The following is a 26643-nucleotide window of genomic DNA, read 5'->3' on the forward strand; positions in this document are numbered from 1 at the left end:
CTGCCGAGCCCAGTTCACCGGTTACACCATGGTCTAGGAGCCATCTTGGATTCCTTACGGGGGAGCCGAGGCCTGCTTTCTCTGAGAAGCTGAAGAATGCTAGGTCAGCCCACCTCTGGGGGAGAACTCGTACAGACAGAGAAACTGCCCATGAAGCCTCCCCCACTCCAGGATGACTGGCCCTCTAATCTTCCCATGGATAGCTGTTAACGTTTTCCTGTTAGATTATAACTTTCCCTCATAAAAGGGACTGTGCCACAAAATACACAGAACATCTGAGTAAGGCTCAGTCCAGTTCCTGACAGTGAAGGCACCTCAAAGCAGCAAAGCCACGCAGGCGATAGCACAGGTATGGAATATCAGACAGACCTAGATTTCTTTAGTTGGTGTTTTTTTAAATTAACTTTTTATTACGAAAAAAATTAAATATATACAAATGGGTATAATATCATAAGTTCCATGTACCCATCACTTCTGTTTAATAATTATCAACTCATGGCCCATCTTAGCTTATCTAGACCCTATCTATCCTATCCTCTTTCCTCCACTGTAGTTTTGAAGCGAACCCTGGATCGCACACCCATCATACCAAAACCACACTTGAAAACACAAAAATAACAGTAAGTAAAGCAGCCCGGGATGTGACTCCTGATGTCACCTGCTAGCTGCGTGACTTTGAGCAGATCAGGAGTAGAAAGCCCCTAAAACCTGCTAAGAGTTCTAGCAGCAGGTACCCTGACTTGCCTCTGCTTTAATTACAAGTGAAATCCCGCCTCCAGGAACCCTGCCCAAGTCTGCTCCGACTTCCTGGGAGAACAGCACCCCAGCTTTGGGCTGTGCTCCTCACCCCAGCCCCAGAGGACTGGGCTTCAGTTCCTCAGCGCTGCTCTTCTGCCAAGGCAATTCCGAGTCTGTCTTCTCAAGGACATTAGCACATGGTGCAGACAGAGAGCACACACTGCCATTTAGTTTCAAAAGGACTGGCAGGGCTGGCTCCATGGCCGGTTACACGAAGGACGGTGAGTCTGGGTGGTTGATCCCACTCAGAATGGTACACTGGCCACAGATAGACACACTTTTCTAACCGCGGTCTGGGAGGTTATGTGACTTTTGGGGACTAGAAAGGTGACAGAAGCCCTTCTCATTCTCTGTACACTTGTGGGGGGGGGGGGGCACTGAGGAGTAAAAGGCTATTTACATTTCTCAGCCACCACTGCAATCGGAAAATGACCTTGAATTCAACAGTAAACACAAGAAATCCCCCACAGCGGCAGCATGAGCGTAGGCTTGACTCTGATTCTGCGCGATGTTCTCTGAACACTCCTCTTTGCTACGGCTTCCCTCGCCCACATTCCTCCTCCTTGACACAGGCACCCCCGGGATATGGGGTGTTTTTGTGCTTGTGTTATCACCATAGCAACAATCTCTTCTACCTGGAAGGCTAGAAGCCCTGCAGTGCTCTGTGCCGAGAATGCAAACGGAATACTACTGCTCTGCACTCCCACACACGTGCGCTCACACACTCCTTCCTCAAGGACACGGCAATGAGAACCACTAAAACAATTAAGATGCTGACGCCTGGTAACACACTATTAGTTTAAAGACAAAAAAGAAGCAAATGACTCTATAAAAAGATATTCTGTAGATATCAATTCTTAAGGGGATTTTTACTGCGAGATTTCTAAAGACCTTGAATCAAAATGCAGCTCTCCTTTGATGAGGCCACAGGCACAGAAACGTGCCATTAAATTATTTTAGCAAAACATATAAAGGCACTAAACAAGTGATGTGTGGTTTCCCGAAGCAGAGGCACTCAGAAGCTTACGGTTCTTTATGGTCTGTGAATGGGGCAAGACTGTGATGAGACTGATAAACAGTGGCCACAAAAACCGTGGAACGGGGTCAGACTCGACTCTAGTAAAGTGCCCACACAAACCTATTTTCTTCGGTAGAGACCAAAACAACGAGAGAGAGAGAGAGAGAGAGAGAGAGAGAGAGAGAGAGAGAGAGAGAGAGAGAGAGACAAGAAGGCAGCAGGTCTTTCCACAAGGCCAGTGAAAGCTGAAAGCCCCCAGCTCCAGGCCGGCCTGTTGCACGGGAGGTGGGTGGGGTGGTCAGGACTCAAAGGTCAGTGCCCTCCCAGGAAGACAAAACATCACCAATGAGTCACTGAGATAAACCATGGGTTTTTGATATTCATTTTGCAACTAATTCTGAGTTCTCCAGCAAGATGTACTATCAATTCTGATTCTAGGACCTTCCTACATTCATTCATCTCTTCGCATGTCATTCCTTGAGTTACAAATCTTTTTGGATAGGGGTAAGAAAAATCAATAAGAACCCCAAGAGGAAGGGATGCAGAAGTGTCCTAGACCAGGCAACTGAGACTTTGGAGGGCAAACCCACCAGCAGCCGTCTTTAGAACACAGCTCTCCACAGGGCAGCACGGGATCTGTCTCCCAACCCAAACACTGTGGGCGAAAGTGAGAGCAGCGCCCTAACTGCTGTGGCTCGGTTGGCTAGGCATCATCTCACAAAGTAGAAGGTCGCCAGTTCTATTCCCAGTCGGGGCACATGCCTGGGTTGTGGGTTCGGTCCTCAGTTGGGGCACATACAAGAGGCAACTGATTGATGTTTCTCTCTCACATCGGTGTTTCTCTCCCTATCTCCCTCCCTTTCCCTCTCTCTAAAAATAAATAAGTTATTTAAAAAAGAGAGAGCATGTGATTATTTCTTATAAAACACACTGGTTACCAAAAAAATTTAGCTTCAAAAATCTATTCTCTTTACACTGTAGCATGCTGGTAAGAAATGAGATATTCTGAGCCTAGTCATGCACGACAGAACAACATTTTGATTCCCAACCAGATATAAGACAGTGATACCTTAAGACTGCAACGAAGCTGAAAAACTCCAGTTGTCTAGCGATGTTGTAGCCACTGTAATGTCACAGGGCAGTGCATCTGTGACATTACACATCTGTGGTTTTGCTGGTGTAAACTAACCCGGTGCCCTGCCAGTCATGTGAAAGGTCAGCACACAGTTCTGCACAGTATCTACTTAGCAATAAGTGACTATGTTACTGGTTCCTGTTTTTACTATAGTATACTTTTTGTATACTATAGTAAACAACTATGTAAGTAGTATGTATTTTTGTATAATATAGTATAGTTTTTGTATAATACAGTGTTTTCGAGTGCACTTTCTACACACACACACACATAACACACCACAGTTTGCTATAAAACTGTACGCCACAGTACACCAGCAGCAGCCCTCATACATCCTGTGCCTATGGTGTCTCTTGATGGCATCTGCTCTCTTGCCCTCGATTCCACGTCATGTCGATGCGATGCCCAGGGGTGTGTCAATGCACACTATGATGTCTGCACAATGATATCGCCCCAAGATACTTTTCTCAGAACGCATCCCTGCCTTCAGTGGTGCAGGACTGCACATGAACTGAAAAGCTAAAGTAACTAAGGACTCACCTTTTGGTCCCCCACCTGCCACTTTAGGGGTAGCACACTCTAAAAGGCAGCGGATCTGACAAACCTGGGAGAAGTTTCTCCTTTCTAGAAATTCCATTCCTCAGCCGGGCGGGCACTGCAACTGCACATATGTGGACACCAGGCTCCGCCTTCCTTGTTCCCGACTGAGGGAGTGCCAGGTACCGGAGCAGGCGCTTTGCCTACCTCACGCCCTCAACTCCCCTCTACCCCAGCTCTCCTGGGGTACAACCAACATGCCACTGGCTTTCCGCCAAAGCTCTACAATGGAAATACAACTGTTCTCATTTTACAGACAGAAAAGGAACTGTGGCTCAGGGAATCAAGGAGATGACATATTTACCCTACCTCACAAAGCCACGAAGTGGAAGAACTGGAATTAAAGCATGAGCAGGTTTAATGCCAAAATCCCTATCTTAACGCCACTGGACAAGACGGTCTTCTCGGCTGCAACATAAGTGAGAGCCATGAATGCTCCGATATTCCCACTCAGCACTGGACCCAGAGCGACATGTCAATGAACACTTCTCCCATACCGCCTTCCAAAGAAGTTGCAAAACAGAGGCCTCGCAAGTCAAGGCCAGCAAAAGGACTTCTCCCAAGCAACACTGACAGAGGAGAAGCTCGAAACCTCTTTATTCTAACTGAATAGGAAATTCTGTGATTTGTCTCTAGGAAGGTGGCACTATTTTAACCATCTTTTCTTCACTGGGTGAGAAAAGAAGCACTGGAATGTTCTCTGGGGACAAGGCAGAACTACACCCATTTCCCGGGGGTCAGAGAAGTTGAGCTCACACTGACAGCTCGGCCTTCGGGAAAGTCAGCAGTCAACCTCCGGAAGTTTCAAGGGCAGCAGAGGGCTGTGCCAGCCCTCAGGAGGGGCCAGCCCAGCAGTGCCACTGTGCCCACACATCAGTCCCCCAGCCTCTTCGAAGGCAAGCCAGGAGGGAGAGGGAGTTGTTTTCACCATTCAATGCCCAAATCAAGCGATAAAGAGGAATAAAAGCCATTTCTGTGGGGACTGAATGGAAACAAAAATAAATGTTTTATCCAAACTGGTGTTCTAGTGTAACACGTGTAACACTTCACCTTCCCTACTTTGTGATGTTTACCTTTTTATTTTTTAATTCTTTAAAGATGTTATTTATTTTTAGAGAGAGGGGAAAGGAGGGAGAGAAACATCAGTGTGAGGGAGGAACACTGATTAGTAGCCTCTCACCTGCCCCCAACTGGGGACCTGGCCTTCAACCCAGGCACGTGTACTGACCGAGAATCAAACTCACAACCTTTCGGTCTGCAGGCGGGCGCTCAATCCATAGAGCCACACCAGCCAGGGCTGTCTCTTTTGTAAATAAGCACTGCAAACAACAGCATACAAGGTATTTAGTTGACTTTTACTGGGAAGGCAGGATGGAACAGGAGGTAAACAGTACTTGTCTTTGTTGCTTTTATTCTTCATGGAAACATACACACACACTCTCTGAAAGAACCAGGTTCTCTAAGCGTAGCGCTTGAGATGTGAAGATATCAAGCAAGGAAGTGAAATTATCAGCTCAAATCTCTCAAAGACCTAGAAGGCCTAGTAAAGTATGCTGTTTAGTATAAAGAATACATTAGTATGAGGAATTTGAAAGAGTGGAAACTAACAAAAATAGAGTTAAATCCTGAAACCTCATTGCTACCATACCAGCTGTGCTCAGTGCTTGATGGGAGAGTGGCGTGTCACGGGGACGGCGTTTGGGACCCACTCTGGAACTGTGCTGGGGCAGAGACGGCTCCCTTCGGGCTCTCTGCTCCACAGTTTACCATCACCAGACTCCACACTTCAGTGTCCACTTCACAGGGCGGCCACTGGGGCCAACAGGAATGGGGCTCTGCAAGGCACTCTTGCGTATCACTGCAGCCTGAGGTCTTAGGGTATCCAGCCTGAACCCTCAGACTCTGCGGGAAGCCCCTCAGCTGGAGAGAAGGAGGGGGAGGCTGTTTCTCTGGAGGGACCGCCCCTCCCCTCTCTGTGGACTTGCATTACTACACAGCACGGACTTAGCTGCCAGTAAGTGGGCCCTCATCTGGGGACTTAAATCTCCTTTTGTTACTTAGACATTTGCTGCTTGTCCATGTTACTTCCTGAATAAAGGTCCTCCCAGATAGCGGGAACAAGAGGATCAAGCTTCACTCACGTCTAGATAAATGCAAAGGCCTGTGCTCAGCACAGGAGTCAGCTGACTGGCTGGGCCTCAAATTATAGTGCTGCTAATAAGTGCCAACCATCCACTGTCACAGCTGGAGCCGCCCTGGCACTGACAGCTGGTCCAGACTCATTTACATTCTCTGCACGCAGCTATTCAGCTACTGTAGGCGGCTGCAGATGCCTGCTTTTTCTTTTTTTTTAAAGCAACAAAACTGGCCCATTGCAGATGTGAATTTCAGTTACATTTCACTTCTGTGTAGGGAAGAGAGCTGATGGGTGGGAAAGACACTGAAAACAGAGTGACAATGGGAAGGGAGGAGCAGTTGCACATTCACGTTCTCAGGCTCCCCGAAATGACAGCAAGCTGGGTTCTTCAGTCAGTCGCACTGAAGCTTCCCTACCTGAGGGACCCCTTCTTTAGCACTTGCTTCTTGAGTGCTCCAACTTCCACACTGTGGCCCTGGCTGCCTTTTCAGAAAGGTCTGCTTTATGGAGCAAAATTATGGTTCTGGAAAGACAGAAGACTCAGAAGGGTAATTTCTGACCCTAAGAATAAATATTCCAAAAGCACTGCTTTCAAACCTCCTTTTCTCCAACACTGCATTTCCACACCCAACACATCCAAGTCCAGGCCGAGCAACACGCAGGAACAAGCTGCTGACTCCTTCATTGAGAACACAGGGCCAGGTGGCCCTGAGGGCCTTGACACTGCCTTCCCAAACACCAAGGGAACGGACACCTCTCCCCTTTCCGTCAAATAGGGTCTCGTTCCTCAGGGGTTTCAGAGGAACAACTGCAGGCACTGGCGACCTCCTCCAGATAATGCGTGAATGTAAACGCCCCATCCCAGAGTGACAAGTGCCTGGAAATTAAACTGGAGTTTAGATTACCAGCAATGCCACTACAATGCGGAGGCTGGTGCCCTTAGTCTCACAGGGGCCATAATTAGCTCGTGGCTCATTTCTTAAACCTTAGGAATCTTGCAGGATTAACAGCTGGCTTAGCCACCTAGAGAAGAGAAAGGCCATAAGGAGCTTCTGTGCAAAGGAGAAGGGTAAAAGCACGTGCCCTAGCCACACTGGCGTCTTTGACACTGCAATCTCAATGTACTCAGTGGTTTGTTTTGGTACTAAGCCTAAGAGAATTCTGTCAGTTCTGCTTACAAGACAATGTTCTGCTGACACAAACTTTAAAAAATGCCCAGGAGAAACACCTTTCCTCACAGAGCTTCAGCGCCACCTAGTGGCAACTCTTTCCATAGCTCATAGTAAGGATGGACAAGGCTTCTTCATCGTAAGCTCTTCCCCCTTCAAAGTATAGGGTGGGGACCTCTCTGCAGCCAGCTGTCACTGTCTCAGGTTCCCATGAGGCACAGTTTTCATTATATTTTCCATGGTAGGGTAAAACCAGGAAGACCTTTCCCTAATAGTCGAGAACGTCACAGTATTATCCACAGTCGAGGACCAAGTTCTGAAGCACACTGCAACAGACAATGCATCATGACACAGACCATGACTGAGGAATGTGACAAGACTTGAATAAATGGAAAGACACACTTTAAACTTAGATTGCAGGAGTCAACGTTTTTTAAGAAAGTAATTTCCCTAAAGTCATCCATAAATTTGCTAAGACCCTAATCAAAATGCCACCAGCTGTTCTCCAACTCCTAGCTGTCCCCAGCTCCAGTCCCTCTGTCTTCCCTGGCTCCGAGTTGCCTCCCTGACCTCTCCCTGCCCCTGGGCTCTTTCAGTGCCTCTCATTTAGGACTGAGAAGCCCTCATCCAGCCCTGACCATTCCTCCTGTGTCCCTGACACTAGTCACTTGCTGACTAGTTAATTACTCACGACTGCTATCTGCCAGGCACTGGAAAACATATGCATACCTAGTTCCACACTCAAAACACAACACGTCCAAAATGGAATTGATATTCTCTCCCGGAATCTTTATTTCTATTCCATTCCCAATTCTGGGTGAATAGCATCATCATCGACTTAGCAGCCCAAACCAGAGCAGGGAGACTTTTCCCAACCACCAGTCCTAGTCGGAGTGTTTCCTTCTAACCCTGTCTCCCTCTTATCTTTCAAATCTGCTCCCTTTCTCCACGCCCCCAGTCAGCGTTGGTTCTCCTGACTTCCATCGCTCAGGATGTGCCAGGTGATACTGCTGGGAACCAACCCAAACTTCAGGACCTCAGAACAAAGACTTACTTTTACAAGCCCATCTTGGCAGAAGGAAAAGAGACAGTGAATCATACACTGTTTTATAAACTGTGGTAAAAAAACAACATGAAATCCACCTTAAAAACACATTTTTAGGAGCACGGTGAAGTACTGTTACCTCTATGTGCATAGTTATATGAGATCTTCAGAACATCGGCATTTCGTATGACTTGGTGAGTTTGGTGAAATTCCACACCTACTGCATGACAACTGCCCACTTCCCCCACCCCTGGCTACCTTCTGCTTCTATGCTGGACTACTTCGGGTACATCCCGTAAGTGGAATCATACAGCGTGTCTTTCTGTGACTGGCTTATGTCGACAATAACGTACTCAATGTTTACCAATGTTGTTGCATGTGTCAGAATTCCCCTCCTTTTTGAAAGCTGTGTGGTATCTGACTGTGCGGACAGACCACGTCTTCTTCACCCTTCACCCATCGCTGGACACTTGGACTGCTTCCATATGCTGGGTGTCGTGAATAATGCTGCAATGAACATGCCAGTGCAGGTATCTCCTCAAGATCTGTTTTTACTTCTTTTGGACAAACACCCTAAAGTAGGACTGCTGCATCTGGTCATTTTATTTTTTATTTTTGAGGACACTCCATACTACTTTTCGTAGCAGCTGTACCATTTTACATTCACACCAAAAATGCATAGGGGTTTCAACTTCTCCACGTTCTTGCTGATACTTATTGCTTTGGTTTTTGAAGATTTTATTTATTTATTTTAAGAGGAGAGGAGAAAGAGACACATTGCTGTGTGGTTGCCTCTCACATTCCCCCCACTGGGGACGTGGAGCTCAACCTGGGCACGTGCCCTAGACTGGGAATCGAACCAGCAACCCTTTGGTTCAAATGCTGGCACTTAATCCATGAGCCACACCAGCCAGGTGTCTTTTTTTTTTGCTGTGTTTTTAGTGTCATATCCAGAACAATCACCAAACTTTCCCCTACGTTTTCTTCTAAAAGTTTTATAGTTTCAGGTCACATGTTTCACTCTTTAATTCATTTTGAGTTACTTTCTAGTAAGACAATGGGCAATTCATTCTTTTGCTCGCGTTAGTTTCCCCGGCACTGTCTGAAGAAACCATCCCTCCCCATTGAGTGGTCTCGGCATCACTGACTATGTGTGCATGAGTTTATTTCTGGGCTCTCTATTCTGCTCCTTCGGTCTGTATGTTGGTCTCTGTGCTCCAATGACTGTGAGCTTTGCAATGTGCTTTGAAGTGAGGAAGTGTCAGGTTTCCAGCTTTGTTCTTCTTCCTCAAGATTGTTTTGGCCATTTCGGTCCTTTGTGGTCCACATGAATTTTAGGATTATTTTTTCTGTTTTTGCAAAGAACGCTATTGGGATTTTATAGGAACTGTGCACTGAACCTTAGATGGCTTTGGGCAGTATGACGTTTTAACAGCACCGTCTTCCAGCCCATGAGCGTGAATGTCTTTCCACCAACCTGTGTATTTCAGCAATGTTCTGTGGTTTTCGGGGTATAAATGTTTCACCTCCTTGGTTAAAGCTTATTCCTAAGTATTGTATTATTTTTGACACTACTAATAAATGGGACTGTTTCCTTAATTTCACTTTTGGACTTTTTTTTTTTTTTGGTTAATGATAAAGAAACAGAACTGATTCCTGCCTGTTGATTTGGTATCCTGCAACTCTGCTGAATTTGCTGGTCCTAACCGTTTTTTAAAAAGTGGAATTTTACAGGTTTGTTTTTTTTTTTTTACATAAACAATCATGTCATCTGCAAGCAGAGGTAATTTTACCTCTTCCTTTCTAACCTGGATGCCTTTTATTTATTTTTTATGGCTTATTGCTCTAGTAGAACTTCCAGTAATATGTAAAATAGAAGTGGTAAGTGGACATCCTTGCCTTTCTACTAATCTTAGCAGAGAAATTATTAGTTTTTCACCACAGAGTACAATGTTACCTTTTTCCATTCTCTCACTTTCAGTCTGTGTGTGTCATTAAATACGAGTCTTTTGTAGACAGTGCATAATTGGATCTTGTTGTTTCCTCTTTAAAAAATACCCATTCAGCCACTCTACGTCTTTTGAATGGGGAAATCAATCCATTCATAGTTAAGTTAGTACGGATAGGGAGGAACTTACTACTGCCATTCTGTTTTGTCCTGCAGTTTCCTGTCCCTTGCTGTCTCCAAGCTGCAGATTTTTTGTAACGACGCTGTGATTCCCTTCTCACTTTCCCTTGCATGGATTTGTAACATCGTATGTTAAACTGACTAGTTCTATCATATACAAAAACTACTTTGATCCTCTCTATGTTAACATCACAAATAACATCTTTTATATTGTGTACTACAAAAAGTATTTTATAGCCCTACCTGGCGTAGCTCAGTGGATTGAGCGCGGACCTGCGAACCAGAGTATAGCGGTTCCATTCCCAGTCAGGGCACATGCCTGGGTTGCAGGCTAGTTCCCAGCAGGGGACGCATGAGAGGCAACCACACCTTGACATTCTCTCCTACTCTTTCTCCTTCCCTTCCCCTCTCTCGAAAAATAAATAAAAAAAATATTTTTTTAAAAAGTATTTTATAAATACTCTTGATTTTTAAAATTCTATGCCAGAGTTAAAAGTGATGTCATATACACACATTACACTATTCTGTTTGCCTGTATATTTACCTTTACCTATGAGCTTTATATCTTTAGGAACTTTTGTGTTTTTTCTTTTATTCTTTCAGCACTTGAATTACAGTATTACTCTCTTTTGTCCTGCAAGGTTTCTGATGAAAAATTTACTGAGAAGCTTTTGGGAGCTGCAGTATATATGACAATTTGCTCTTCTCTTGCTGTTTTAAAAATTCTCACCCTGGCTGGTGTAGCTCAGTGGATTGACTGCGGGCTGCAAACTCAAAGGTTGCTAGTTCGATTCCCAGTCATGGCATGTGCCTGGGTTGTAAGCCAGGTCTTCAGTGGGGGTCACATGAGAGGCAACCACACAGTGATGTGTCTTCTCCTTCCTTTCTCCCTTCCTTCCCCTCCCTCTAAAAATAAACAAAATCTTAAATAAAAATCCTCTGTCTCTGACTTCTGACAATTAGATTGTAAAATGTCTCATTCCTCCTAACTGAGGTGCATCTGGCTTCTTAAATCTGGATGTCTACTTCCTTCACCAGACTTTGGAAGTCTGACCATTAGTTTTTCAAACATGCTTTCTGCCCCTCTCTCTCTCTCTCTCCCCTCTCCTTCTGGGATATTCAAAATACATGCAGTGGCCTGCTGGATGGTGTCCCATATGTTCCTTAAGCTTTCTTTACTCTTCGTTCTTTTTTCTTTTTGGTTCACTCATTAATTTCAAACGACCCGTGTTTGCTGGTTCTTTCTCAGGCTTAAATCAGTTGGTTAAACCCTCCTAGTGAAATTTTCAATCACTGATTATATTCTTCAGCCCCAGATTTTGTTTGATTCTTTAAAATGTTTTCTCATCCTGGCTGGTGTGGCTCAATTGGTTGGAGCATCGTCCTGTGAACTGAACGGCTGCAGGTTCAATTCCCAGTCAGGGCACATACCTAAACTGCAGGTTCAGTCCCAAGTCAGGGAGCATGTGAAAGGCGGCAACCAATTGCTGTTTCTCTCTCACATGGATGTTTCTCTCCCTCTCTCCTTCCCTTCCCTTCTAAAATCAATAAACGTGTCCCTGGGTGAGGTAAAAGATAAATAAATGAGTAAAATATTTCCCCTTTGCTGGTATTTTCACATTCTCATTCTCATCACCTCATACACCATTTTCCTGAGCTCACTGTGCACCTGCATGATGGTTCTGAAATTTCTGCCAGGTAATCATGTATCTCCATTATCTTCGGGGTAAGTTTCTAAAGATTTTTGTTGTTGTTGTTGGACCATATTTCTTCTTGTGCCTGGTTACTCTGTGTTGGAATCCACATTTGAAAAAAGTCACCTTTCGTACTCTCATAGACTTTGTTCAGGGAAAGGTCTTCACCAACCAGCCTGGCTTCAATGTGGAGAGCCCCTGAAGCCTTTTCAGTGGACAAGTCTTCTTCGGACTCTGTAAATTCCCAATTAGAGAGGTGCTGCTACTTTCTTTTTTTCAGCAGCTTAAAATCTCTTGCTCCCTCTGGTGTCTGTCTACAGTAGTGCAGGTTCTCTGGAGCTGCTGTAAGATGTCCAGCTCTTCTTTGTTCTCAGAGGCCTGTCAGTCTTTGGGGCCAGGTAAGACAGAGATCAGGCCCTTGCACAGCCCTCCAATAGCTGGAATGTTGGACACACACTCCAACACTTTCCCTGCTTATGGAGAAGCCAGGACTTGGGAGTTTTCTCCCACACTAAGCAGAAGAGAAGCAATGCTGAGTGAGTGTATGCCAGTTCAAACTACTGCCTTTCTTCTCAGGGGCCAACCTGGGTCCTTCCTTGTCAGGGCTTAGTCAGGGAAGAGAGGAGCCAGCCCCGGGGGTGGCCCTCTGAGAAAGTCAGGTGTACTTTCCACTCTTCTCACTCCCTTCCCAGGGAGAAGCTGGGGGTTAGGCATTTCCTCTCAAATGAGCTGTGGGAGGGCTGTGGGGTGAGTCCCAAGGTTTTCCTCCAGGCTTCACTGCAGCTGGCTTTCCATTGTTTGCGGTACAAGAGCCTCTTACCTGGTTCCTAGATTTCTTGCCAAGGGAACTGGTCTGTGTGTTGATGAACACAGGTTACTTCTGGGGAAGAAGGGTCTGAGACTGCCTATCCCACCATCCTGCTGATATTACTCTAAAGCATATGCTTTTACCACTTTTTTATGTAAGTGACCTATTTCACCCACACTCACATTTCATTAGCCAAAAGAAGCTACATGTCACCTCCAAGTTCAACGTGGCATCTGTACTTCTCCCACAGAGTTCGTGAAGCAGAGTATTAGGTGTTCCTGCCTAGGATCTTCGGAACCTCTGGGAGGCTTTCACAGGCATCCCAGGGTGGGTGTTCTTGACACTCATGGGTGCTGTTTCAGACTCACTGTGCACCCTTGTGACTACTTGCAACGGCCTTTGGAGAATAATGGCCTCTCCTTCTCATTGGCTTTCTAAGTCGTAAACGAGCACTTTTATTAGAGAGTTGGAATCACACCTGAAAATGTATTTCCCAGTACCATCTTGCCAATTCGGGGAGACTCCAGATGGGCTGGTACATGTCTCTCACCTGGAGCACACAACAGCCAAACAGATCTCCCTGATATTTCGCCCCCTCACCCCTCTGCCTCAGAATGGTTTCAAGGCCACGTGACCCTGGCCCCCCCGAGTTCATGAACCAGCACAGTGTCCAGGATGCTACTGCTCCTTGGGCCCAGAACTTTCCAACACCTTCGCTGTCACTTCACTCCGACCCCTTCCTTCCCTTGGCCACTGTCTCCTTGCTCTCTGCATCTCAGGCCTGTCAGTCACCCCGTGTGCTTAGTTCTGAGACGCCAGAGACTCTTGGAACAATTGTTATAGCAACAGCCTGAGGTGAGGACAAATTAAACGAACACATCAGTTATAAGAATACACTCATATTTTACACAGAAACGTTAACGTTGAAAACAAAAAAGTCCATTAGTTTAGTTTCTTCCTTTTCCAATATCTACTTTCATTTCAAGGAAGAGATATAATTTTCAATTCTGATCATGCTATTGTATTTTAGAAAAATTGCTTAAAAGATACTTATCTAACCCAGCTGGTGTAGCTCAGTGGATTGAGTGCTCGCTTGTGAACCCAAAGGTCGCCGGTTCGATTCTCAGTCAGAGAACATGCCTGGGGTGCAGGCCGGGTCCCCAGTTGGGGGTGTGCGAGAGGTAACCAATCAATGTATCTCGCACATCATTGATGTATCTCTCGCACATTGATGTTTCTCTCCCTCTCTTTCTCCCTTCCTTGCCTTCTCTCTAAAAATAAATATATTTTTAAAGATTTTATTTATTTATCTTTAGAAGGGAAGGGAAGGAGAGAAGGAGAGAAACACCAATGTATGGTTGTCTCTCATGCGTCCCCTGCTGGGAACCGGCCTGCAACTCAGGCATGTGCCCTGACTGGGAGTCAAACCGCAATCCTCTGGTTCGCAGGCCTGTGCTCAATCCACTGAGCTACACCAGCCAGAGCAAAATAAATAAAATCTTAAAAAAAATAGGTATCGTTTAAGTGGATACCAATATTCATTAAAAACTCTTAAGTGGCTTATAAATAGCTGACAAATTTCAGACATTCTCAATTCACAGGACAGTCGTCTAAAGAGAAGAAAGATTTTGAACAGTGAGGCGACTGGATGGCGTCAGTCTCACCAAACACAATCACGTTTCTTGAGAACAGTTAAGTGAATGATCTACCAGACGTGACAGATGCCACCATGGTGCCCAGTCCCTTAATCAAAGCAATGAGGTTAGGACTTTGAAAATGGCAGGCTACGAAACTGAGAACAACAGGGTGGTAAAAACAGAAACCAAGACTAATGCTGGTACTGCAGAAGAAACACAAAACTCATCACACTTCACACAACAACGCCCTTATGGGAAGCCGGCGTGGCACAGAGATGCAGAGCTTTGTGGCCGCAATTCTACGACCGGCCCCGTCTCTGTTACCATGTCAACCACTATTCACCAAACACTGATCTTCATCTGCTTTCCTGAAAAGGGGAGCACTCAAACCCTTCTCACTGGTCAGCATGCAGATAACCAGGAGATGTCTGCGCCATTACAGTAGCTCATAATACCATAATTCAAATATAAATGTAGGAAAAGCTTGCCTCCTGACCTTACGGCAGCGAGGATTGGGACAACTGAACCTCTTCACATCGCTGTCCAGCAGAGCAGGAAAGCTACAGGAGGGGCACCTACAGTCAAAAGAGCAGAAGGCATGTTACTCCAAACAGGAAAGCCGGGTGTGGTTCCACATAACTAACGTTCACGCTACGATGGAGTTCTCATCTGGATGGCCACAGCCCTTTTACTCCTGTCTGTTCATTAAAACATCACTGAGGTTCTCCTTTGTGCTGGCTCTTTCCAGGAAATGCAGGTGCCATTGCCATCTGGGTCCCATTTCAGTGCAAACCATGCAATAAGCACACCTTTCTGAGAACTCCTCCCACATGTCACCTTTCCTCCAACCCAGTGTACAATGCTTGTACCTATAAGCCAGATGGTAAGATGCTAAGGAATATAGGTAAAAATCTGAACTGCAGACTTTTCCATGATCAGTTCTTTTACTGCTCAGCAAGAAATGCCAAGATTGGGAAGGTACAGCTTCGCTACAGAATTCCCGTCCCCTGATCCAAGGGCCCAGGCAGCCTCCCTGCTGGAGAACGAGTTGACAGGTAACGCTCTCTGACTCCGGACTCACCTGACAAGCTCATCCGCGTAGGCTGCAGCGACTTCTTCCTCCGCTTTCCGCTCGTAGTACTTACACAGGACGGTCTGTGGAAGCACCTTCTCCAGCTCACTGGTGGGGAACGAGCACGTGCAGCTGCCTTCCATGCAGCTGAGCTCTGACTAGAATGACCAGGTCAGGGGGCAAAAAGGAAAATAAGAAATTTCAACCAAGGTTTCAGAAAATGAAAGACCTCAGTGGTTGAATGCATCTAAAGCAAATGAATTATGGTGAAGAACACAGGCGCTGAGATGATAAAGACCTGTCTGTCCTCTCTCCTCTGAGAAAACACTCAGAACAGCAAGGGAATTTGGAAACAAAACACCAAGTCCCGCTCTGATGCCCCCAGACCACAGTACATGAGGGTGGAGGGTGGATGAGGAAGGGTGAAGGGCACAGAGGAGTGGAGGGGGAAGGCCATGGCCAGCGTCTGAAAAGACCTCAAGAGCAGCATGCTGGTTCCCTCTCAAACCCCTGGAAAGGCGGAGCCTAGACTTCCTGGGAGGCAGAGGGGAGGGTCAGGAGGGGAGGGAACCGACAGGACTGCAAACTACAAACTCCAGGATTGTGTATAAAGCCTCCAGCTCCTACCCCTTCAGATGGAGTTGGGTGACCAACACTCTCCCATGAGAAAGGAGGATGGGCTCTGAACAGCGTGGCCAGAGGGCTCTGAACTTCACTTTTAAAGCCACGCACAGCAGGCTGAGGCCTCACACTGCAGCCCTCTGACCTCTTCTGCTGCTCTTGTCCATTTTTAAGGATGCTTGTAAAGATACTGCGCTCACCTGGATATTCCATGACAATCTCCCTATTTTAAGGTGACGGGAAAAGCAACCTTAATTCCCCTTTGCCATGTAAGGTACTATAGGCACAGGTTCTGGGGATAAGGAGACAGACGCCGGTGGGGGGGCAGGTGTGTGTGGCATCAGTGTGCCAATCACAACCCCTGCTCACAACTGTTCCTCAGTTCTGGACTGAACTACAACTGCCTTTAGATTAACTGATGTTGAGTGATTGATTACTGGTGGGTATTTATGAAAAGCAAGTTTGGTTTTTAAATGTTCATTAAGACAAAACAAAACTTTCAGTCCTGTCACGCGATTGTCAAGAGAAACTGACTTTGAAAGGAGAAATATGATCACATATAGTTACTGATTTTAATAAAACTATAAAGTCCTTTAAAAGTATATAAAAAACCTGTTAAAAAATACTAATTTACACTCCCATACATTCAAACAGGCTGCAAGATTCTCCTTTTTTGAGAGTGACCTTCATTCTCCTTCCAAACCGGAAGCTGAGGGCAGCAGCAGAGGCTCCTGTGGCATGGAGGGCACCACTCCCCGGAGAGAAATCTGCCTGCTTGGAGCCGGCACGGCCACACAGGTCGGGGGCTGCCGAGGAACCACACACACGACTGTGCTCCAGCGGGGTTCCCCCTCGCTCCAGAACAGGCGCTTGTGCAAGACAGTCACACTCGTCCACATGCGCGGACTCCCCAGACTCCGGGTGCTTCCCACCAGTGGGCGCAGTCCACGGTGCTTACCTTTCCAGACCCGAAGACGGCCTCCTGGGCGTATCTGATGAGACACTCCTTGCAGAACAGGTGAGCATCTGCACACTGTGTCAGCTCCTCAAACGGGAACTCCCCATAGCAGCAGCGGCACTCGATCAGCTGGCCGTCCTGCAGGCCGCCACAAACACACGAGAAATGCCCCCACGTGAGCAGGGGGACATCGAGGCTCACATCCCCCACCCCACCTGCACCCTGAGGTGAAGAGCTACCCCTGGAAGCTGTAAAACAACAAGCTGCTGTCTGCTGTATAAATGGAGCCCGAGACGCCAGGACGAACAATAACACGTAGTTAACAATAGCGAGATCTTCACTTTTGGGGGATATTTTTTGTTGTCATGTTTTGTTTAAAGTTATCACATTCATGAATTCCACGGTGCCAGCAGAACTATACCACCTGCAATCAGGTTATATCGCTAACATGATTTTAAGAGTCAGGGACAAGTGGCATGAAAAATGCTATCAAGAAAGCCGGACTGTCTCTTGTTGTGGGAGAGCAGTGTGAGAAAACCACGTCCCAGCCCAAGCTTTATGGCAGGTGACCACGGAAGCCAACTGAAATTCCCACCACGTCAGCAAAGGCTGCACGTGAGGGACAGAGGGAGTACCAGACCCACTGAGGTCAGAGAGACCTTTGCTGTCAACTCCGAGTGATGTCTGAGTTCTAAATTGTCCTCCAAGAGCTCATTCAGTGGACTGCCTCCTTAACAGGAAGACTTCCCTCATCACCGTCCCTTCAACCCCCGCCCAGTCTGGTAGGAAGGGCAACAGTGAAGTCACCAGTATCTGACTGTACTGTGCTTATAAGCCCAGTGGAACGAGAGGCGCTTATCTGGGAACCAATGTGCCATCAAAATCCTGAGGAAACGTGATAAGAGAAAACAGCCTATGAAAAATACCAAAATAAATGAATTAGGGGAGTTTTCAAAATACCTTTTGATACTGTTCTTCATTCATCTGCAGAGCAAGCAAAAAGTCTTCATGCTGGGGAACAAACAAACCAGACATGGAGGGAGAAATTCAGCAAAGATGTCACAACCCATTACAATTTATTTCCACAGACATAAAAAAACTATCATTAATAGTCTTATCTTCAGTTACACAGTTTAGCAGTTTAAAGTTTATTTTCTCCAATTTTGACCCTCAAGAACATCTTTTCGGGAAAAATGTGCAAGTACTTCCGCTGCACCCCGGCCACGACGGCCGCCTCAGGGAGAAGCCCTGGTGCCAGTGAGTTGCGAGCTGCTGAATTAGGCACTTTGTTCTTTGTCAAAAGAATACCTTTTTTACGTGAAAAAAAGACTGACAAAAAATTTAGTTATTTGGCAGACATTTCCTCAAAACTGGATGACTGTTTGTGGCAGTGATAAAATTCTAGATCTCAGGCAGAAACCAGAGTTTTGGAGCTCTGACTAGTGAGGCCCAGCCTGTTGGGCGTAATCCCACAAAGTGAAAGGTCGTCGGTTCAATTCCTGGTCAGGGCACCTGCCTGGGCTGGGGGTTCGATTCTCTGTCGGGGCGTGTGTGTGAGGGGCAACCGATCGTGTTTCTCTCTCACATAAACGTGTGAGAGATCAGAATCTTGGAGAAGCCGTCGTGATCCACCTGTCACAGAGTTATTTACCAGTCCACCCGCCACCCGCTACAGTACGTGACACTGCTGTTTTGAAAACACATCAGTGTGTGGTGGTGAATAATGACCGCTGGTACAATCTGGTGCCGCTGGATGGACTCATGGTAAGGCAGCACCGCTTCTGTTCTGTCTGCGTTAACCCTCCACAGTGCGTGAGTGAGTGATGTCTCATGATTACGAGGGAGCTAACCTCGCAGGACCCCTAAAGGGCCCAGGAGGAGGCCAGGGGTCCATGGGTCGTACTTTCAGAGCTGCTGGGCTAGAAAACACATTATTAAGAACCAATATATATATATTCTGCTTGGCATTTGATGGTATGTTTGGAAAAATTACAGAGCATAATGGACTCCCTCTCTGGTTTTTCTCCACCGTTAGAAGGAAGCTGAGAAAAGTCCAACAGAAATGGGTGCTAAGCTCCAATTAAAATTCTCTACCATAAATCTGATTTATGAAACTGAACTTTAGTCAGTATCATTACAAAACCCAATTTTCTTTTCATTTTAAAAACTTAAATAGTTTAGCCCTGGCTGGTGTAGCTCAGTGGACTGAGCACCGGCCTGTGAACCAAAGGGTCGCTGGTTCGATTCCCAGTCAACAGGCCTGGGTTGCAGGCCAGGTCCCTAGTAGGTGGTGTGCGAGAGGCAACCACACACTGATGTTTCTTTCCTTCTCTTTCTCCCTCCTTTCCCCTCTGTCTAAAAATAAAATAAAGTCTTTAAAAATAAATAAATAAAACCTGAGTAGTTTATTATTAAACATGTCCGTGCGCGTCCCCCTACCTCTGCCAGCTCTTTGATTTTCTGCTCGTAGAACTCCTGCTCCCGCTGCACAGCCGGAAGGAGGGCACGCCGGTCATAGGACCTGCAGTGCCGCCTCTTGTTTTCCAGAAAGAACATCCTCTTTTCTATTTTTATGTTGCCTAGAAGACACGACAGTGCAAAATCATGCAGATAAGTGTTTGCCAGGAGCCCGGGCCAGCCGTCCAGCCTCCTCCCCTGCAGCACACCCTCCTCCTCTGCTGCGTGCTCCGCTGCCTGCAGAACCTGGGCTCTACCCCGCTCCCTCACCTACGTGCTCTTTTGGACTCTCATGTCTTTTTTCCCTCTGTCCTTTAATTAGAGCATCTCTCTGATCCCATCAGTGTGGTGCTGTGTGAATATACCAGTCTATCATCCACCCTACTACAGAGAAGAGGTGGGTTTACAGTTTGGGGTCAGTACAAACTGGGCTACCAAACATATGTCTACAGCTCAGTGGAGCACACAGAATGGAACGAAACTGCTGGGCCAGCTTCAGAAAACAGTGCCAGTTTTCCAATGCGGTTTTTACGATTTACACTCTTCCTCCACCGGCAATACACGTGAGTCCAAATCATCCCACATCCGCAGCAGCGCCTGGTATCCCCGGTTTGCAATTTTAGCCATGCTGGTAGGCACAAATCAAATAGAATATCAAATAGTAAAGCTGGAAGAATAATACCTAGGTCCACAATAAATAACACTTAGAAGACAAACAGAATGACAAACATCACATCGTGTAAAATTGGTCTGTTTGGGTTTTCTATTTCTGCTGTTGATTTGGTGTAATTTACACTTTCTACAAAATTTTCTACCTCATCCAGATTTTCTACTTCCTCACAAAAGCCTGTTTCTTGTAAAGTTTTTTACTTTATCAGTCTTACTACATCTGTGCTCCCTGTGGCAGCACATATAGTATTCACCATATCAGGTTCCTGAAACATTTTTTTGTTCATTCTCACTAGTTTTTAAAAATTAAAAATAAAATTTAAGTTAGAAAACCAGTTTTTCTTTGTTCTCTATTCTTTTCCATTGATCTGCATGTCTATTTTCCTGTCAACCTGGTCTAAATCACAGTAACTACGTAGCAAGTCTTAAAATCAGACAGACTGATTTCTCCTACTTCGCTGTTTAAAATGATCTCATCTGATCTAGTAACTGGCCCTTCCGTGTCAGGATAAGCTTACCTGCACCCACCAAAAGTCTCATTGGGATTTTGACAGGAGCTACATCGAGCCTGTGCATGGCCCCCTCGAAGACAGTGCCGGTGTCGCTCCAGACCACCGCGACAACGGGACTACCACGAAAGGTCACAGGAACCTTTCGGTTTCCCAGTGCACAACAAAATTCTGTCTACGCTATAGTGTGGTTAGGGTTAGCAGCATGATATCTTAAAAAAAAAGAACATACCTTATTTAAAAGAATCCTTCTATTGCTAAACTATGGTAGCTATCACCTGAGGTTTCAGCAAGCTGTTCTCTTTTTGCTGGAGGAGGGTCTTGCCTCCACACTGATGAAAAGGCAGAACGCAATAAAGCGAAGGGAAATAAAACGAGGTCTGCTTGTAGGATTTGTATCTTTCCATCCATGAACATAGTATGTGTCTCCACTTGTTTATAACTTCGACTGACTTCAGGTTTATAGTTTTTATCATAAAAGTCCCGTTGACGCTGTTAGATTTATACCTAAGTATTCAATTTTGGGAGGAGCAACTGTAAGTGGTGTATTGTAAATTCTGATTCCGCACGTTCACTGCTAGTAGAGAAATACAATTGGTTTTTGTTGGCTGATCTTACATCCTGCAACCATACTGAATTCATTTAATAGTTCTACGAGTTTGAGGTAGATTCTTTAAAGTTTTCTAGGCACACTTATCACGTCATCTGCTTGAAGAGACAGTTTTGTTTCTTCCTTTCTGACCTGTACCTTTTATTTCCTTTTCTTTACTGCATGGACTAGAACTTGCAGGCCTATGGTGAATAGCAGTGAAGACAGGACATCTTTCCCTTGCTCCCATCCTGGGGATGGGAGGGAAAGATTCACCATTAAGTATGATGTCAGGAATAGATTGTATTGTAGACATCAAGCTGAGGAAGCTCCTCTCACTTCCTAACTTTCTGAGAGTTTTAACCATGAACAGATGCTGAGTATTATTAAATACCTTTTCTGTATCAACTGATATGACAAGGTAACCTCTCTCCTTTAGCCTAACACAGTGGATGCACTGATACATTTTTGAATACTGGACCAGTCCTGCATTCCTGGAATACACCATACTTGGTCTTGGTGCATATTAAAATATATTTTTATATATTTACATGAACATACTTCATATATTTATATGTAAGTTCTATTTACTAATATTGTTAAACATCCTTGCATCTGTGTTTATGAGGGATAACTGGTCTGTAGTTTTTTTTTTAAACTGTCTTCCTCTGGTTTTGTTCTCAGAGTAATACCAGCATTGTAAAATGAATCGGGAAATGCTTCCCACTCTTCTATTTTCTCAAAGGAACTGTGTAGAACTGGTGTTCACTTTTTCAAAAATGTTTGGGAGCCTTTTCCAGTGACACCAACTGGGGCTGGAGATTTCTTTTTTGGGAGATTTAAAATTGTAAATTCAGTTTCCTTCATAGCTATAGGGCTCTTTAAATTATCTTCTCTGTATGGGTCAATTCTGTAGTCTGTGTTTCTGAGTAACTGGTCCATTTCAAGGCTGTCAATACTGTGAAAGTTCTCCCCAGTATTTCTCTCTGGACATCCGAAGGGTCTGGCCCGATACCCCTACAGACAGCAACCACTCCCAATACTTGTAGTTTGTGGATCCCGCTTCTTCTTGGTCAGCCTTGCCAGAAGTAACAGGGCGTGTTTGTATCCACCTTCCTCCAAATTCTCCCCAGACTCTTCATGGAAGCCTGTGCAGTGGTTAGTTCATCAGCACCATAAAAAGCAGAGCTGAGGGACAGCCCTGTTTCTGCCTTTGAGCTAAGCAACGTGCAGCCCAGACAGTGACTGGACGGAAAAGAAGCCAAGAAGGTTGAGTATGGGATCCCTGGGTCAGATGAAGGATTCTTAGCCTATGTGCTTTTTTATAAACTGCTGTCAAAAAAGGTTATGTGTAAGTCATAAATACTAAACTAATAGAAACCAAGTATATTTTCTACTTCTAACTTCCAGTTCCCTTATTAAGAGGGAACTGTCTTATACCTAAAACAGTGGGCTAACACTAACAAGATGAAGTTAACAGGGAAAGATGTCATAGGCATCAAAGCAGAGAGAAGTTAGTGACTAAAAAGCAAGGGGGGATGAACAGATCCGGGCTCAATGGAAGCCAAAGGTGGGACACACTCTAATTTTACAGAGCTACAACCCCCTTAGGCCATAGAGATGCAAGTGGAGAACAGACATTGCAGCTGCTGTCTTTACACAGCAGACCTCACATGGAGCACTTCATCCGGCCTGGCACATCCAGACTTTCAAAGATACTGACACGCTAGCCAAGGGCACCCAGAGGGGGAAAATCAGGAAGATGAAGTGGCAACAGATAGCTTCCAAGTCTTTTCAGAGGCCAGAGCTACAACCGTGGCAGGAAACATCAGGAAGATACCCTCTGGTTTGATAAAAAAAAGAATTTTCTAAAAGACAGGGCAGACTAACAAGGGAGTGGATGATCTTACGATGTGGCGTTTCCCTTTCTCTACCACTGTAAGTCAGGAATAAATACGAAAGGACCAAGCATTAGGGAGGCCCAGTCTAAAGAGTGAACACATTTAGCTGAATGAAAAACCCCTTACACACTGTCCCCGCTCTCTCATTCTGCCACAGACCTGTGAGAGGGACATGTCGGGAGAGCACTGCTCCACAGACTAGCTTGGGGACTTTAGGATTTTTTTAGGTTCTGAAGAGTTCAGAAATTCAAGTACTTTCTAACTCTACAGGTAACTCATGGATTTTCCATGTAGTCATACCTAAAATCAAGTTATGTAATTAGGTGCAGAGTAACAGAAAGACACAGAAAAGGGAAATGTTTCTTTCGATGACATCATCTATAGGAAAAGCTTGGACACAAACAACTCAGATAAAGTTTGTTGTAAAGTTCAAAATGATTACCTTTTGGGGGGATTAGACTTGACCTAACTAACCTCTTTGGAAGAGCTTTGGGTAGTTATTTGTCAATAAGAATAACAGAATTTTTAATAAACAAGTGGCTGCTTCAGAGCTGTTTGTTTTGTTCCCTGGGAAGCCACTCCTCAGGCGTGTAAGTGACCTCTCGGCAGTAAGCAGTCATTCTGCTCTGCTCTAGACAGTTTCTATTGGCGAGAAAGCTAACTCCCGTCCAACAGCCACACCCAGTGCCTCCCCAACTCTTCACCACCGAGAGTTCTCTAACCCTGCACTGACTTCTCCTGTCGGGGTACCTCCTCAGCAGGAAGAAGGAAGATGGCGACTGTAGCAGCTTTTTATTTTAAAGCACTTATGTGCTGTGCAAGCCGTCTACATCAGGGTCAATGCCCGGACTGAGCTGGAGGACACGACCTAAGCAGCATCCCCCCAAGCGCCCCTTCCGAGTGCCTGGGAAGGGGCCGGTTCTGCACAGTAGCCCCTCACACAGTTGGCCATTACCTTGTTCAAACTTGAAATCTATGTAAGAATACTGATTCATTTCTTTTCTCTTTTTCCTTTTCCCACTGGTTTCTGGAGATAGCTCCTGCCATTTTTTAATGGCATCAGAAAAGGCCTAAAAATGGAGAAAGGGAAAGGTTACCACTGTAGACAGGACTCAAGAATACGTGAAACACAGGCAATCCCCACTTTCACGCTGACTCAGTTTTAATTATCTCCCCTGCATGGCTTACAGAGAGAGGCAGTGGTGAAGCAAACAGGCAGCATTTCATTATCTTTGTTTTTTCTGACTTTCATATAAACTGCTACAACGGCAGAACCCAAATCTCCGGTGACCAATTGAAGGGCAGCTCACACTGACCTTGAGTAAGCACAAGTTAAATCACCAATAAATGGCTAGTGAGTCCTGCTGCACGGGCAAGCCCTACACGGTGCTTCTCTGCTCCACATCCCTGACCCACTCCCTGCCCCCAGCCCAGTGGCTGGGGCACCCTTTTGTCCTGGAGCACCAAGCTCTTAGGCCTGTGACAATCCCCTTTCTTTCATACCTTTCACTCCTCCCTTTTCCAGATCCTTCCAACAGGCATTTGAATGTGCTAAAGTCTGTGTCATCTTAAAAAAAAACAACCTTCCTCTCCTGGCCTCCTCCCCCTCTTCCTTCTTCCTCCTCTTTGTAGGCAAACTTATCAAAGGAGCAGTCTGCATGCGTTCCAACACCTCACTTCCCATGAACTTCCCAACTTCTAAACTAGGATCAAACCCCACCTTTCCTTTCCACTTGCTAATCTACTACGTAACCACAGAACTCACTGGAACACCTAGCGTTCAGTCCCACTTGACCTTTCAGCAGTGCTCGCAATGTGGCCAGCTTCCTCCCTGCCTGCTCCTCCTCCACCAGCCTCCACTTCTGGGCTTTACCTGTGGCAGTCCCCAAGGCAGCCTTTGTCTCTCTAGGCACCTCATCCAGGCATGGGGGTGGGGGGTAACCTTCCATATGCTGATGACTCTCAAAATCCCATCCCTAATCCTACCCCCCACCTTTCATGTCCATTCGACCAATGAATTGTTTTTACTTGCTGGCCGATGTTTCCCAGACTGGACTCTTGATCCTCTCTCTCCAGAGTAGCTCTCCCACAGTCTTCCTCGTCCCAGGAAAAACACTGTCACCTTCCGTGCCTCCTCACTCAACTCCTACTTACGTAACACTTAGGCCTGTGACTCAATGTCACTTGCTCCGGGAGGCCCTCCTGGGGCCGCTTAGTCCTCCCTAGGTCCTCACACTCTTGTATTTTTCTTTCAAAATGCTTATCACAGGTGTAATGATACACTTATTTGCGTGATGCTGTTTCATGTTACCTCCTCCACTGGACTCTGAGCCTCGATACTGTACCTCAGGGTATATCCTCAGCCAACTGCACAGTTTTTAACAGGGTTGTGTATGTGTTATGGGGGTGCTGGTAATGAATCTCATTCTGACCTGTTTATTTTAGAGACAGCTGTGTATCCATGGCAGAAAGACAAGAAAAAAAGTACTTTAGCTACAGAAGACAGAAGCATCACCTTTCATCTAAATCTGCCTCCTACCCTTTCCTTTCCGAGCTCCCAGGTTTGGTCATCAGCAGGGAATTACCATTTGCTAAGCGTACCTCCTGGGAGCTCAGTACTACCTGTGCACCTTCTTACTCCTCATCTCAGTCAGTTCTCACGATGACCCCGAGGGAGGTGTTACTTGTTTTATAGCAGAGGGAGTAGGACTTAGGAGAATGAACAAACTTGCCCCCAGTCAAACCTTCATTAAAGCTAGGACTTGAACTTGGGCCAGCTCAGATCTAAAGCTCCCCTCTCTGACATCCCTATGGGCTCCCAGACTCAGTGGAACCCTTACCAAGAACCGGCCAGAGGCAACATTCATCTCGCTGCTTTTCTACCTGCACCAACATCCTCCAGGGCTGCGGTACCTCCTTCCTTGCTTTCTGTTTCTTCTTCCTGAATCCCCACTATCCCAGGCAAACCCTCAGGCACTAATCTTAAAGTCACATGTTTGTACTCGGCTGTGACACTAGTAATTAATTTCTAGCAAGTTTCACCTACAGGGCTATTTGTGAAGAAAACTCAAAAAAGGATGCAGGACAGGTATTAGAATTTGCATTTTATAAATGAGGTAGATGTCCTTTATCAGTAACTAATCAAACTGGAATGTGAGCTCGGAGCTCGTAACTGGCAATCCCCCAGGTCTGCAGCCACGTTACCAACATAAAGGCTCTTCAAGGGAAGTAAACTGTGGTCCTTACCTTGGTCCCATTTAAATGTTTCTACTTAGCAGAGAGAAATCCACACACAAAAGCACAAACCAGCACTTGTCAGGAAACTGTATCTAAAACAAAATGCTGTCTACAAATTAAAGGAGGCTCTGGAATCTTACTTTCATAGCTATATTAACAATCATCACCTATCTTAATCTCAATAGTGACTGAAGACCTAGGTACATGCACCAGGTGAAATCACACTGCCAGAAGCCCAGGCCTGCCAGCTGTGACTCAGACCTACAAATTCCAAAGCACCACAGCTCCTTTTTCATGCCTTGCAGCCTCTGCCATCTTCCTCTCCTGAAAACATCTATTCTTTTGAGACTCTATTCAAATACCACCATCTTCACTTCTTCCCTATGCTTTCCTGTAGCTCTCTTTTGTGATACTAAGCATCACACCATTTTAATCTTTCTTTTTAATCTTCTCAAACAGACTGA

The 26643-nt window shown here is 45.7% G+C and overlaps 1 protein-coding gene across 3 annotated transcripts in view; it reads right to left on the minus strand.

Moving 5' to 3' along the window:
- RNF216 (ring finger protein 216) overlaps positions 1–26643 on the minus strand; it is a 112613-nt gene that overhangs the window by 56485 nt on the left and 29485 nt on the right. For all 3 annotated transcript variants that reach the window (XM_037134840.2, XM_053656927.1, XM_053656928.1), the window contains 6 exons: positions 23898–24012; positions 19257–19396; positions 17778–17828; positions 16818–16955; positions 15248–15396; positions 14663–14741 (listed from right to left, as the gene is read on the minus strand). In XM_037134840.2, the coding sequence (XP_036990735.1) occupies positions 14663–14741; positions 15248–15396; positions 16818–16955; positions 17778–17828; positions 19257–19396; positions 23898–24012 (672 nt within the window). The remainder of the gene's footprint in view (positions 1–14662; positions 14742–15247; positions 15397–16817; positions 16956–17777; positions 17829–19256; positions 19397–23897; positions 24013–26643) is intronic.

Source organism: Artibeus jamaicensis, unplaced genomic scaffold (assembly GCF_021234435.1).
Source record: "Artibeus jamaicensis isolate MK-2021 breed Jamaican fruit bat unplaced genomic scaffold, CSHL_Jam_final scaffold_3151, whole genome shotgun sequence".
Classification (NCBI taxonomy): Eukaryota; Metazoa; Chordata; class Mammalia; order Chiroptera; family Phyllostomidae; genus Artibeus; species Artibeus jamaicensis.